Genomic DNA, 15,143 nt, shown 5'->3' on the forward strand with positions numbered 1-15,143 from the left:
CCCGCCCATCGTACCCTTCCATCTTTGGCGACCTTCTGGATACTGGGTTCACCGTAGAGTTGCGCAAGCTCGTGGTTTATTCTTCTCCTCCATACGCCGTTCTCACATACTCCGCCGAAGATCGTCCTAAGCACACGTCGTTCAAAAACTCCTAGCGCTTGCAGGCCCTCTTCGAGCATTGTCCACGTCTCATGCCCGTAGAGGACTACCGGTACCTATGAATCGATGATCCCTTCAAATATCGAGTCATGGAGGTTGGACTGTATCAATAAAACCACCAAACAATGAAGAAATCTCTGATTGTTGTAGTTTTTTTTAATTGAAAAAGAAACAATATGCATTAAATTTTCCATTACTCGTTATCTTTTGATGCACGATATTTTTGAAAAATCGTAGCTATTCAATATTTTTGAACAAGCCGAATAAAAACACTGAGGGCATAAAACCAAACAGTAGTATAGAAACATCATTTGAGTGCCTATTTGGATTCTTATTATGACAAATTTTTAAATTCAGATTAAATAATTTTCTATACAAAACAAATACAGTATGGCCCATAAAAAAATGCGAAAATCGTCATATCATGTGTTATGGTAGTTTTTACATAGAAAATGTGAATGAAACATAAATATTATGCATTACTTGTATTGTTTAATCTATTTAGACTCAGTTGTTCGCTTTGGACATGATTGTTATCTGTTACTTTCACCTTACCAGAGAGGAATTGGAAGCATACCTTCAAATTTTATCATGCGGACGTCGAGTTCAATATCTGTGTGATGAAAGCTTCTGAAACATCAACGATGACGTGAGATTCTTCACAGGCCTTGTCTCCAGCATACGCCCATATCAAATAATAGAATCGGTTCATGCCTGGGTAATTGGGGACTTAAACATATTTTTGAAAAAACGGCTCATTTTGGAGAGCTTTGATTGAACCTTCATATATCACACTTATATATAAGCGGCTCCTTTTTTCTCAAAACTTATGAGCTAGTATTGATATAAGTTGTCTCTAACCGAAGGAAAAAAAAAAAATCATCCTATTGTAGGCCTCCGTATTTATTTTTTATTCAACCTTACCAAAAAATAAAGGCATATCGAACCTATAAGACGCAAATGCCCTCAAAACTATGACCCTGGCAAAATATTTTATTGTGATCATGAAAAACAAGTTCTCTAAGAACTCCTCCATCCTCTGACATCGAACAAACTAAAATTTTCCACAATAAAGTGTGATTTTTGAAGGTGGAAAGTTTATATTACCTGAGTATACGACAATCAGACGCTGTTTCTAGCTTTGGGCGGACAAAACCTTCGAATTTATTTGCTTTATTACATTATTTAGGACAGTAAGAAAAATATGACAAAAAATGTCCTGGATAGCAAAGTCGTGTCAGAATATACTACAATAATCAGAAATTACATTTACTATCAAATACAATGGAAATATCGCTTGTGGATGCTATATTCACGTTCAAACAATTTTCGCATTTTTTTATGGGCCATACTGTAGATGGTCAAATGGTGATGTAATTTTCACATCTTTATAGGATCAGTGTTCCCTAAGTGGACAGTCCACTATAGTCGCACTAGTGGCTTTTTACGGCCGTTTTGCTATAAATCTTTTCAAAATATTTTTTGACATGAAGGTCAGGAGCTGTTTATCAAAGTACAATTGATTTTGTTCAAAATATGCAAAAATTACATAATTAGTTTTGCTTAAAATTTGAGCTTCCTTGCAACTATAGTAAACCTATTGTTCCTATAGTAGCACTACTGAGAGAAACTATTTTTTATTATACGAAATAATTAATGAATTAAGAACTTTTTTTACATCAAACGAAAGCTTCTGATCCACACTTTGAAGGAAAAATATAAAAGCTTTGTAAAAATACGGTTTTGATTAGTATTTTCCCAACGCTGTAATGCTAGTGCTACTATAGGAACAGAAATTAGAAATAGTGCTACTATAGGCGCATTTGCTTTGATAAAAAATCTTTGTTTTTCTGATGCTTCAATTGAAATATGGGTTTTCAAAGAAAAGGCTTATATGGTCATTTTCCACAAAATTGGCCATAACTCAAAAACAAAAAAAAGTACATTTCAAAATTTTCAGCGATTAAAGCTTATGAAATTACCTTCTCAAAAATATATTTTTGAAAGTTTTCCACTAATTGGAACATAGTTTTTCCGGCTTTTCTTTACGAATATTCTCAACGGTGGAAAATTTTGTGGAAAACTTTTTCCAGTTAATATTTTTTTATTCCTGAGAAAAGTTGCTTTCATTTTCATAAAAAAAAAACTTTGTTTCTACGATGCTTCTTTCTTGAATTATGATTTTTCAAAAAAAAAAGGCTCAAAATGGCACATTTGCACATTTTTTACAAAATTGGCCATAACTCAAAAACCAAAAAAAAAATTCCATTTCAAAAATTTCAGCGATTAAAGCTTATGAAATTATCTTCTCAAAAATATGTTTTTCGAAAATTTTCCACGAGTTGGAGCATAGTTTTTTCGGCTTTTCTTTACGAATTTTCTCAACGGTGGAAAACTTTTTCCAGTTAATATTTTTTTTTATTCCTGAGAAAAGTTGCTTTCATTTCCATAAAAAAAAACTTTGTTGTTTGTGGAAAAAGTTTCATGAAAATCTGAGACCCTTCGGCCCACTTTGTACGGAAATAAAAAAAAATCCCCTGATGCTAAACTTTTCAAGGTGCTGCAATATTCAGTATGAGTGTTGCAATACGCGATTCCATACTTATGGCGAGTAGTGTACAGTATGGTACAGTATGATTATTGTAGTATATTCTGACACAACTTCGCTATCCAGAACAATTTTTGTCATATTTTTCTTACTGTCCTAAATAATGTAATAAAGCAAATAAGTTCAAAGGTTTGGTCCGCCCAAAGCTAGAAACAGCGTCTGATTGTCGTATACTCTGGTGATAAACTTTCCACCTTCAAAAATCACACTTTATTGTTGAAAACTTTAGTTTGTTTGGTATCAGAGGATGGAGGAGTTCTTAGAGAACGTGTTTTTCATGATCACAATAAAATATTTTGCCAGGGTCATAGTTTTGAGGACATTTGCGTCTTATAGGTTTGATATGCCTTTATTTTTTGTTAAAGTTGAATAAAAATAAATACGGAACAGCTCAATATAAGCGTCAATTTATAAATACGGAAGCCTATAACAGATTTTTGAGGATGAAATTTGTTCCTTCGGTTAGAGACAACTTATATCAATACTAGCTCATAAGTGTTGAGCAAAACGGAGGCGCTTATCACACTTATATGAAGGTTCAATCAAAGCTCTCCAAAATGAGCCGTTTGTCGAAAATATGTTTAAGTCTCCAATTACCCAGGTATGAATCAATTCTATCATTTGATATGGGCGTATGCTGGAGACAAGGCCTGTGAAGAATCTCACGCCATCGTTGATGTTTTAGAAGCTTTCATCACACAGATATTGAACTCGACGTCCGCATGATCAAATTTGAAGGTATGCTTCCAATTTCTCTCTGGTAAGGTGAAAGTAACAGATAAAAATCATGTCGAAAGCAAAAAACTGAGTTTAAATAGATTAAACAATACAAGTAATGCATAATATTTATGTTTCATTCACATTTTCTATGTAAAAACTACCATAAAACACAATATGACGATTTTCTTTTTTTTTATTGGCCATACTGTATGTGAGTTATTTACTGCATCTTATTATTAGCATTGTGGTGTACAAGATTATGAAATACTCAAAGCTGACTAGTCCGATTCAAATTGTTAGGCTTGTTTGATAATGAAACTGGATCCAACACCTGCAATTCCCTGTTGCAATTCTGTTTTTCGAGCTTATGTTTGAAATAAATTTAAAACTGCTCATCAGGTTCGTTACAAGCCTGGGTCGAAATGAAATTGAAATAGAACTTTGTTTCAAATTTGTTTTGTGGTGTCCGTGATTTCCCGCATAAACCAGAACCGTATTGGCACTATTTCCCGAACTATCCACAACCACTAACGACAATATCTATCATGTTTCGTATAACATCCAAATTGACAATAAACCAACACTACCGCAAACTGTTTTGACAGTCTGGGAAATGGTAAATGGATAATTTACAATGTGGGGAATAGGCGGTTAAGTTATGTAACCATAAAAAAACGTCGATTTTTGCGAACAAAATTTTTCGTTGACTATTCGCCAATTGGTAGACATACTATCCATTTTTTGACCAATTAACTGTAGGGGAGACAGTTTCAAAATAGTGAAACTATATGGCTGGAATTAAATAAAGAATGTTTGTGTAATGATTGGTTTATTGTGCGATATGGTGTTTTTACCCTGTGCTGTACTGTGCTTGTATGCTTGTACAATAAGAAAATATTGAAAAACACGTTTTATTGTGTATAAATTGTATTAAAAATGTAATGGGAGACAATGTATTACAATCAATTACACATTTTATGTTGTAACGGAAATTTAAAAATTAGAATAACTAGTGTGATTTTTTCTTCTAGTTATGCCAATAATGCACTCATCACACTCCTGCTTCGGTGGGCCTTCTGCCGGTGATTTTCGTTCTCGAGACAGAGCTAAGCCTCAAAGATAAGCCCCATCCATTTATGCTCGGTCTGCGAACAGGGTGTCGGACAGTTAATAATCCACTTTGTTGGAAACTGAAACGTGAAGGAATCGTTATAAATTTGAAATTTGTAACAAACGTTCCGAAACTTACATTTGGATGCATGAAGGATTGCCGTTGTTTGATGGCGCTTTGTATACGCCTGTTTTCCGGGTGAATTGTCACGACGCCGGCCGATTCTTCCGGGTCTCTCCTGTCTCGAACCTCCTGGTATCTACTGTTTTCATCCACAGCCGAATAATGATCAGCGGCGACGGGATCGATTGAATCTGTAGCAGCCAATGTAACAGCCGTTTTGTTCAGGTTGTTGGCAATCTCCACACCGCAATTCTGTCGGAACAAATTACTGATTTTATTATACTTTAATGGCCAATCTGATCAAAATATAACTTACCATCGAGGCTCTGCTATTCTACCACTATCAAATTTACATAAAACTGGTTATAATTAAGATTAACAATGTTTTTTTCGACGATTTCATTTGGAAATGAGGTGGAACATTTTATTTTTCTTTTTTTTTCAACAATGTTTTGATCGACCAGACGGGCTAGCACAGCATACACGCTAAAAATCTACCAGAGATATCGTCACTATTTTGTGCAGTGATAGAAAATTATTTCAACCGCAAGATATGAACATCTTCTCTCTAGTTTCTCTTTAATTTTTATTCCATTTGTATTGTTTCCATTACTTTCGAAAAGTTGTGTGAAAAATTTATCTCTTTCTTTGTTTTTACGTTCCAGTGCCTGCGACTGAGTTAAATTTTTTATGCGTACAATGCAGTCAACAGTTTTCCAAACTGTTAAATAAAAGTGATATACAGTAAAATACAAACTGTTACACAATTTGTTGATTTATTTTGTAACAGTTTCTCACTAGTTAGCACTCCAATATTGTTCAAAAATATCTGGACAATGTAATATAATGTAACTATTTGGCATGGACTATTCTAATGGCTTCATATTGTGGTAGACTTCATGTTTGATATTGTTCAACATATAAGCAACCGTTTGTGATACATTAACACTATCAGTTACAGGAAACTAACCGTTTGGACTGAAGACCAAATTGTATTTTTCTATGCGGGTTGGTTATTTAAATGATTATATGGTCTATATTTTATGAGCAATCAAAACTGAAATCAAAGAAAATTAAGTATATTTTTTACTTCTAGGTCTTATGATTTTTTCAAATACTTAGAGACAAAATTATGAAAATGTTGCGAATATATAGGAAGTGTATACATTTTCATTCAGTCTTTCATATTGGTTTAAACACATTATTTGGGTAGTACATGTAACTCTATTTTTTGCTGTTTATTGGGTGCAGAATGAGGAATTTGTATGGTGGTGCTGAATTTATACTGGTTCCCTCTTTACTGAATTCTTTTTCACATGGGACAGGTTTTGTATGCAGTTTATAAGTTTTTCAAAAAAGCACTGAGATGATCGAGATGTAAATTAAGCTCTAGTGGAAACGTAGGAACACATCAATACATATTTATTTTTTTCAATATTTTATTGAGAGTTCCTATATATCCTTTTCCTAAGCGAAACCACTAGTAGTGTACTCATTATCATGTGAAAAAAACAGCGTTTCCAAAACGTGACAATCCCCAAATAGCTACTTGCTTCTCGTATACGAATTCCAAATACCATCCAACTCAATTCAAACCGTCGCATCACAGTCATTTCTCAATGCTGATTTGTTTAACTTTTTCAGAAGCTCTCATCTATCACTTTTCAGAGTGTACATCACGAAGTATGTATTGTCTGATTGTCAGTCAAATTATAAAGAGTCAATATTTGCACTAGCTTCATTATGAAAGTCGTCGCTTTGAATCAAACGTTGTCGCCGAGCCGCCTGCCACGTGATGTTCTTAGCAAACGGCATCTAACTGTGGGGACGCGACGTTGCATTCGATGATGATGATGGTGAAGAGGCGTAGAGAACATAAAGACTCAAGAAAACGTTCTTATGTGCTAGTTTTTCTCAACCAAAAAACTTGTTTTACTTTGCTTGTTTAACAAATATGAATGACGCGTTTGGGAGCTATTTGCCATTGCCCTACTAACAAATGCATTGTATTCTTCTCGGTTCTTTTTTTGTAGCACAATTGCGGCCTCGGATACAGGAACATCCGGCAGATGCGGTCGCTGCCAAGGAGGAACCGCTGACACTGAACTGCAAAGCTGTTGGGCGGCCCCCTCCCGACATCAACTGGTACCACAATGGGGTGCCGCTGGGGCCTTCTGATAGGCGAGTGGTGTTACCCGAGGGTTCGCTGTTCTTTTTGAAGTATGAAACGAAGGTTTATGGCGGTGGGAGATGCATCTAAAACGCAATTTTTGGCTTTTCTTTTCAGGGTGATGCAGAACAAGCGCGAACAAGATGCCGGAGTGTATCACTGTGAAGCGCACAACTCGGCAGGTGTTGCAGTAAGCCGGAATGCTACACTGCAGATCGCCATGCTGAAGGATGAGTTCAGAGCGATGCCCAAAGATACCGTGGCATTGGTAGGCGGGCCAGTGATATTGAACTGTACACCGCCACGAGGCATTCCGGAGCCTTCGGTGCTGTGGATCAAAGATGGAAAACTGCTGGATATAAGCGGGAAACGGTTGAGCATGGTCGATTCCGGAAGTTTGATGATATCTGAAATTCAGCCAAACGACACTGGCAAGTACGAATGCTCGGCGCAAAGCATGGCGGGAACGAAAACCACGCCTCCTGCGTACTTGAAGGTTCTGGCGCCGCCTACTATAGTTAAAAGCCCACACGATACAGAAGTGCTAGAAGGGGAGGGATTTGATCTTCCATGTGAATTGGCGGGAGATCCGAAGCCGGTGGTTACCTGGCGAAAGGAAAGTGGACGTCTTCCAGAGGGAAGGTCGAGGAAATTGTTGGACAATACACTAAGGATAGAAGACGCTCGGCAGGATGACGAGGGAAAGTACATCTGCGAGGGTCATAACGAGGGTGGGAACGTAACTATCTCCGTCTATTTGTACGTCTACGAAGCACCTACCTTTATGGAAGCTCCGGTAGATGTCGTCATCAGGGAGGGTGAAGGAATCACCTTACCATGCCGAGCCAAGGGACGTCCCGGAGTGCGTATATTTTGGGATCGTATCGATAAACCACATGTAAATAGCAGCGGCAGTAAACCGCAAAGCCAAGCGCAGATTGCCCACAAGCCATCTGAGAAGTCCAAGCGGAGCATTTCGCTTAAGACGACTGCAAATCACGTACGTTCCTTTGCACCGGAATCGGTGGGAAATTGGTCAATTAAGATAGAGCCGGTTTCTGAGAAGCAGCTGTTTCAGCTACCGCATACCTCACGAATGCATTCCATACGAAAGAAGCGTGATGTGACCGAACCGAGTAATGAGTTGGATGCAATTTCCAGTACGACTGCATCATTGTTAATCAGTAGTAGTGTGGTACACTTTGAAGATAACGGAGGACTTACGCTGAAGGCGGTCAGCAAGGCAGATGAAGGTTGGTATGCATGTGCTGCCATCAACGAGGCCGGCAGTATCGTGAAGAAGATCTTCATTAAAGTTCTGGACAAGGATGAATCATTGGAAGCTCGAAAGGAACAAATCCACACTTACGACCAAAGCCGATGGGTCAGTGAGCAGTTCATAGTCCTGAACAACGTGTTCACCATTTCGGCTAGCTCCATCGGAATTTCATGGGACGTCACGGACAGCGCAACAAAGATGCCCCTGCGGATGTATTACCGCGTAGCAAGCGAACCAATGGATAATTTCATCTACAACTCTACGTTCGAAAGCCAAGTTACCACGAGCAATCTGAAGGAACTGACGTTGAACGATCTGCGGCCATTCACGGAGTACGAAATCTTCGCCAGTATACCGGAGGGGTTGTCAGGGTCGGTGTCCAACATCCGAAGGGGCAAAACGCTGGACGGACCACCATCGGCGCCCCCAACGGATGTAAGAGTCGGAGTTATCAATACGACAGCGGCTTTCGTACGGTGGTCACCGCCACCGGTTCACATGCTGAATGGAGAGCTCACTGGTTACAAGGTATGAGGCAAGTTTACTTACCATTGGACGTCTTACGAAATGTTATCTATGATTTTCAGATCCAAATCAAATCAAATGCCACGAACAAGGTGCTTGGCCAGATGATTTTAAACTCGACGACACAATCCGTGGTCATCAACAGTTTGACTCCGGGAGCTATGTACATTGCCAAGGTTGCTAGCTTGACATCTGGAGGAATAGGTGGGTATTTCTACATAAAGTTAATTGTAGAAATTCATTTCAACGCATGTATTATGTTTGCAGGACCTTACAGTCTACCGACTTCTCTACACATGGATCCCCAGAACATTGTCAGGTACCCAAAGTACGTTCCCTTGTTTGGGAATTTAAGGAAAAGCTGTATTATTAATCGAATTTCCACTTTCCATTTTAGGACCGACCCCACTCCGAGCTACTGGATGTCTTCGTGGATGTCCGGAACGGCTCTCGTGATTCTTTGCGTATGTCTAATAGGTGGTGCGATATTTGCTATTTTCTGGACCGTTCGTAAGAAACAATCTGTGAAGGCTTCCTATCCTGGTCCTTCGGTGACTACGATCATTCCAGACAAACAGCATACCTTATGGCTGCATGGAAACACATTGGTAAAGCCATCACATTCCTTGGATCCTCCGAGTACTTCGGAATACGCCGAGCTAACTAACAATACTCACAGCCTCAAGCCAAATAATTGTGTTCCACCGCCGGAGCCATACGCCACTGTAACACTCCAGCGGGGTGGAACCATCGCAGAAGAATCATGCATGAAATGTGCAAACAGTCCAGTATCCAGCGAGTACAATGCTCCACTTAGGGAACCAATCAACATATCAGACGTGCTGCCACCACCGCCAGATCATCCATACGGTACATATCGCCCACCGACTAGCATGACAATCCGGACCAATCCGGCTGCTCTGTCACCGCAAATGATGCGCAAGAATCACGGTCCTCCCCCAATGCCGAACCGATGGGACACTATGCCACCTCCCATTCCAAGTTTCCCACAAAACTGGATTCGACCACATCACATGAATCCAGCCCTAACGATGAACAACCCCGAGATGTATTCGGAGAATGACTACGAAAGCGGATCCGTGTTGTACGAGCAGTGCTACCGACCGGATCAGATGCCCCCAGTTCCTCCACCCAACAATGGCAATCATTTCTTCAGCCACGCTGGCGAACCGACGGAGGAGTTCTACCGTCACATGAACATGGAGTTCGCCCAGGACATGGGCTTCGAACCTGCCAGCCCTCCAGCTCCATGCCCGGAGACGCCCTTCAACAGTAAGTATCTCAGTGGGCCCGGAGCTGCCGACAGTCCCATGATATCTCGTAAGGTAGGAGTCAATACGACGACTCGGGCACATTTGCCCAACAGTGCGTCCAATAATAGTAACAATTACAACAGCCAGCACAGCACTGGCCAGAGCTCCGAAAGCGACAGTGACAACCGGTGGGCACCTGCCCGAACGAAACGCAGTAGAAGTAGATCGAAAAGTAGTGATAGAAAATACAATCGGACTCTCATTCGATAAAGTTTTGCCCGACGCTATCCATACCTACGCTATTAAACAAAAAAAAACACAAAACAAGCTAATCTTAAGCTCTATTATACACAAAATTAATTAAAAACAAAGTAGGCAGTTCATGCAAAGGAAAATCCCTATCTTTCTTAGTAGGCTCATTAACTTTTACCTTTAAAGACAAAAGTATGAAAGCAAAGCAACATTAAAAAGGGAGCTCTGTAATCAGTCTCTTTCTCTCAATCATTCTCTTACTCACTCACTCTTAGCGCTCTTATCTCCCCCCAAAACAGCCGCGGTGCGTATTTAGATATATGGGGAGACACGTAGGTATGAGGGAATCGTTTAACCGCAAGTAATTTATTTCCTAACAAGCGACGGATGTTGATAAGGTCGGTGGACGGAGGTACAATGCGTAATTTGTGTTTCGGCGAGGGAACGATGATTTGCTCTGGATTGAGCCGTAATAAAGCGTCAAGAGGCTCAGATTATTAATAGGTTTAGTTTAGTTAATTTAAAACGTGATTCGCACAACTGTAAACCGTCGAAACATATTGTTAGTGGATAGTTTTTGTAAGGTTTGCCACCGCATAGATCGTATTAGTTTACTGAAATGGGATATTTGCACGTCGGTCGATAAGCCCTAGGGTGGGAAAAATGTGTATTTGCATATAGTTTTGGTCCAGCTGGATTTTGCATATACGCCTCCTAATAACATTTTTGTATATGTAACCTACCGGGTATCCTCGTGGGTTTGACCGCATTTAATCTGAACACTTTGTAATTTGTACCCCGCTAATTTGCACATCGTTCAACATAAAGATGTTTCAAACGTCATACAGCTCATGGAACGGAGTTAGGGTATCTCGGTGTTACACGCCCCATCCGGGCAATACGCCCCTCTTCAATATTTAACAAACCAGATTCAATATGAAATTGAAAATGACAGGAAATCCATACTATTCATGAGACTGTCTCACAATGGAAATCTGACAGTTGTAACGCGCAGTAAAACAGAGATAATGCAAAAAGTATCAAAAGTCGAATTTCGATATAATTTTTACCGCAGTTTGTTTAAGCCAGTGGTCTTCAGCCTAACTGAATGGACGGGCCAGTTGAATGGTTCCAAAACATGACGCGGGCCGCAAGTTATATAAGGATTCATGTAAACGACTATTTTTGGGATCTCAAAATTTATTTTTTATAAACACGAAGATGAGAGGAAGCGTTGATGACGTGAAACATTTGTATGCACATGAATTTGAATGATTCCTTGAACTTGGTAAATCTTGAAAACTATTTGATGTAGTTTAAAGAAATTCCTGATGTCTCCAGTCTTTCTTTAAAGACTAGGACATATTTAAACCACTGAAAGTTGAAGTAACGGGGAAGTGAAGTAATTTTGAAGCCTTTACCGAACCAGGCTTTGGAAAATTTAACGATTATTGACAAACGATACATAGTTTTACCCCTTGGATTTGCCTTCATTCACACAACACGCATGACATTTATGGTTCGTGAAAATAAAGAGTCACGAAAGAGAAAAAATAAGCACACCACCCACTGTTTGGTGTCAATCAATGTGTGTTGCCAATTTTTACAATCGCTAATACTCTCTCATTCTGATAATGAAACATAAGTGAATATGTTCCATTTTCTGTGCTATGTTTGCCACCAAATGGGAGATAGATGAACCAATAAATTATAATTAAATTGTTTAAGGGTTCATTACCAGAAAACATTGAAGTTAATACCAATTTTAAGCAGAACATAATTCAACGGAATGATGTCTCAATATCGGTGTGCTCTGTGAGATTTGCTGCTCTTGAATACTCTCTCGTACCAAACGAGAGAGCGAATATCAACATTCATAGGCCTCTCCGATTGCGATGTACCCCAAACTGTTATGGTTCACGAATTGTAACACTCTATGAATATGGTTTGATCGACTTGGTTCGGATCAAAATCCAAACACTGGCCGATATATTCTTTTTGAACTCTTGATAACTGTAAGATTCAAGGAAAATTAGGATTTTAGACATAATTCGAGCTGTTCCTGAGCTGATAAACACAGTCCATACCTCATTAATTCCTGATTGTCATTCGATTGATGGCCATATAGAAAAGCAGACAAAGGGCCCGTGATTTTAGTAGTTGGTTGTAAGAACCTTAGGATTTAAACTTTCACAAGGAATACTTGCGGGCCACTTGACATCACAATCCAAAATCTGTTTGCGGGCCGCACAAAACGCTCTCGAGGGCCGCATGCGGCCCGCGGGCCGCAGTTTGGTGACCACTGGTTTAAGCATATTTATTAGAATTAAATAGCAACAACATCAAAGCAACTAATGGTGGAACTAATGAACGATCATTATTTGTTAGAATTGCCACAAGGAAGTACGTTTCAAGTAATACTGTTTCATATGGTGTGCCCTCTTCAACATCTAATCCAATTTCTCTCGCCGTTCCCTTACGGCACCTATCGGGATCGTTCAAATATTACGTAACGCAACAGGGGGAGGGAGGGGGTATTCCGTAGTGTTACGGTCCATACAAATTTTTTTAATTTTTCATATAAAAGCTGTTATGAGAGGCAGGGAGGGAGTCTAGAGTTGACAAATTTTGCGTTAGGGGAAGGGGTGGTAAAATGAACACCATCTTGTTTCTGATAGAAAAACGAGGAATTTTTATGCTTCTATCGCACAACATCAAAAATAGGGATTTCATCTATAGCAGCGACACGAATTCAGAAACAGTTAAATTTTCACATATTTTTATCGCTAGCAAAAAAAACGATGCAAATGTTCATTTTACCTGCACTATATGGGTAAAATTAACAGCTGTTGGTGGTAAAGTGAACATCACACAAAAAACTTGAGCAAAACAAATAGTTTTGTAAATTTTCATTGCATTCCCGAAAATATATCCGACAATGATTGTACCAGATTTGACATCATATCATAACGATATTTTCCTCACTGAAAAACCTCAGCTCAGGGAGTAGCTGAAAGTTACGTCAGTTCTAATTTTCAAACGTGGTTTTCTAAAATCTTGGTGTTCGTTGATGTTTTCACTTCAATTGACGTCCGTATCAACCCGAACACTCCGATTTATGCTCTAAATCGTTCGTGCGTGATAGAAATTTAATCAAATTTGTTTTTTTTTCTCCGTAAAAGGCACGGTGTTCATTTTACCACCCCTGATTCTGCCACCACTTCCCCTACATAATATATGAATCATCCCATCCATCTAGTTATAATGTCTGTTATATGCACAGTAAAGGGTTTTATAATAATCTTCGGATGCTTGAGATACAACACCGAGTTGTTTCAGCTTGCACGCTCTGACAAACACTGATCAGAACTTTATTTCAAAAGTATGACGAACCCGTAGTGGCACTCAATCACTCACAGTGACCACTACAGTTCTCGCTTCTCGAGATTGTTATTACAATTGATTTAAAACATGTTCATATTTCATCTAACTGAACGAATTACTATTTACAATAATATAGACCGAATAAAATTCAAATTAATAGTATTCATATTCATCACTGTTCTTCTTACGCTTTAAACGAAGAGATCTTCTTAAATTTAAATCACTGCGATTACCAAATGCTTCATCTTGGTTACGTTTTCTTCTTGTTTTCCTTTGCCTAGACCCTGGTAACTGTAGAGGCTTATTTATCGGATCGAGTAGATCAACTGCAGTTGTAACCGATGGGCCATTTGGGCACTCCGTTCTTCCGACCGAATCTTCGTTGAGCTGCCGCGTTGATCCGTCAGTATGTGTTAAAGGAGTTCGAATAGGCACACAATTGCCTGAATGCTCGGTTACTGGCAAACTATTGCCATGAGCTGATGATCGTGACAAACCACTGTCAGAGGCTGATGAACTTGGCAAACTATTGCCAGAAACTGATGAACATGGCAAACTACTGCCAGAAATTGTCGAGTATGGCAAACTATTGCCAGATGGTGTGTTGAACAGACATGAATCGAAAACATATCCATAAAAATCGTTATCCAAGTCCTGGTCCTGATTCCGGTCCTGGCCATTCATCTTCTCCCTTGAACGTTCCTTATCCATTTCGCTAGTTCCACAAACGATGCGGTTAGGCGACTTGCGTCTCAACTTCAACTGTTCGCGATTAGCCGTGTATGTGCGTCCTCCTAGAGAGATCTGGAAAACATTGGGAGATATTTGTTTAAGGAAAGTAGCTTCCAGCCACCTTCTCACATCTGTCGGCTTGAAGTTTTTGAAGTAAATTGGATCCCCTGTTCGTAACTTGGCCAACTCATCCTTTTTACACTCGTCCGCATTAAAACCAATACTTTGCTCCTCTTTTGGAGTCGTCAGATGCTTTTTATAACATTTTTTCAGAGGGAAAACTTGAGTCCTCTGTACATGTGTTGCGATAGTTAAACAAGAAACAAGATATTTGATCTTCAATGTCAAGTTCCCTCATTTGTGGATCGAGCAAAAACTTCTTCAACACCTCTTTTACTACACGTACCATTCTTTCTGCTTGGCCGTTACTAGAGGGGTGATATGGTGGACTTTTCATTACTTTGATGCCCTGTTTTTCCCAGAAGTCTATGAGATATCTGGAATTAAACGGAGGACCACCATCAGTCACAATGACATCAGGCAACCCAAATCTAGCAAACAAAGACATAAATTTAGATTTAACTCTTTTAGCATCAGTTCCGCTTCGCATAAACTCAACTTCAAGCCACCTCGAGTAACTATCAACTATGACAAGGAAAACTTTGTGGTCAAAGTAAAAGAAATCAGCATGTATCCTACTAAATGGACGACTAGTAGGAATCCAGGTTATTTGAGATGGTTTCTTAGGAACAACAGCCATCTGATTACAAGTATGACAATTTTTAACAAAACTTTCTATATCACTG

General features: G+C 39.3%; 2 protein-coding genes across 3 annotated transcripts in view; one reads left to right on the top strand and one right to left on the bottom strand.

Moving 5' to 3' along the window:
- The window catches only part of LOC5569137 (roundabout homolog 3), a 47,594-nt gene extending 36,318 nt beyond the window's left edge, over nucleotides 1–11,276 (top strand). The window contains exons 2-6 of one of the 2 annotated variants that reach the window (XM_001652696.2): nucleotides 6,755–6,941; nucleotides 7,009–8,698; nucleotides 8,758–8,899; nucleotides 8,963–9,023; nucleotides 9,093–11,276. In XM_001652696.2, coding sequence (XP_001652746.2) covers nucleotides 6,755–6,941; nucleotides 7,009–8,698; nucleotides 8,758–8,899; nucleotides 8,963–9,023; nucleotides 9,093–10,239 — 3,227 coding nt within the window. In that variant the 3' untranslated portion in view covers nucleotides 10,240–11,276. The remainder of the gene's footprint in view (nucleotides 1–6,754; nucleotides 6,942–7,008; nucleotides 8,699–8,757; nucleotides 8,900–8,962; nucleotides 9,024–9,092) is intronic. The other variant, XM_021848486.1, reaches the window with a different exon arrangement.
- LOC5569136 lies at nucleotides 4,396–5,190 on the bottom strand. The gene is made up of 3 exons (XM_001652695.2): nucleotides 5,038–5,190; nucleotides 4,737–4,973; nucleotides 4,396–4,677 (listed from the first exon to the last, which is right to left on the bottom strand). Exons 1-3 carry the CDS (start codon nucleotides 5,038–5,040, stop codon nucleotides 4,594–4,596), a joined length of 324 nt encoding a protein of 107 aa, XP_001652745.1. The 5' UTR covers nucleotides 5,041–5,190; the 3' UTR covers nucleotides 4,396–4,593.
- Nucleotides 11,277–15,143: the final 3,867 nt, after the last annotated feature.

The sequence above is a fragment of the Aedes aegypti genome, chromosome 3 (assembly GCF_002204515.2).
Source record: "Aedes aegypti strain LVP_AGWG chromosome 3, AaegL5.0 Primary Assembly, whole genome shotgun sequence".
NCBI classification, from domain to species: Eukaryota; Metazoa; Arthropoda; class Insecta; order Diptera; family Culicidae; genus Aedes; species Aedes aegypti.

Coding starts and splice junctions, on each gene's coding strand:
- LOC5569136 (XM_001652695.2), bottom strand. Junction 4,678..4,736: donor AATCCTTCATGCATCCAAAT/GTAAGTTTCGGA, acceptor TTCACGTTTCAG/TTTCCAACAAAGTGGATTAT.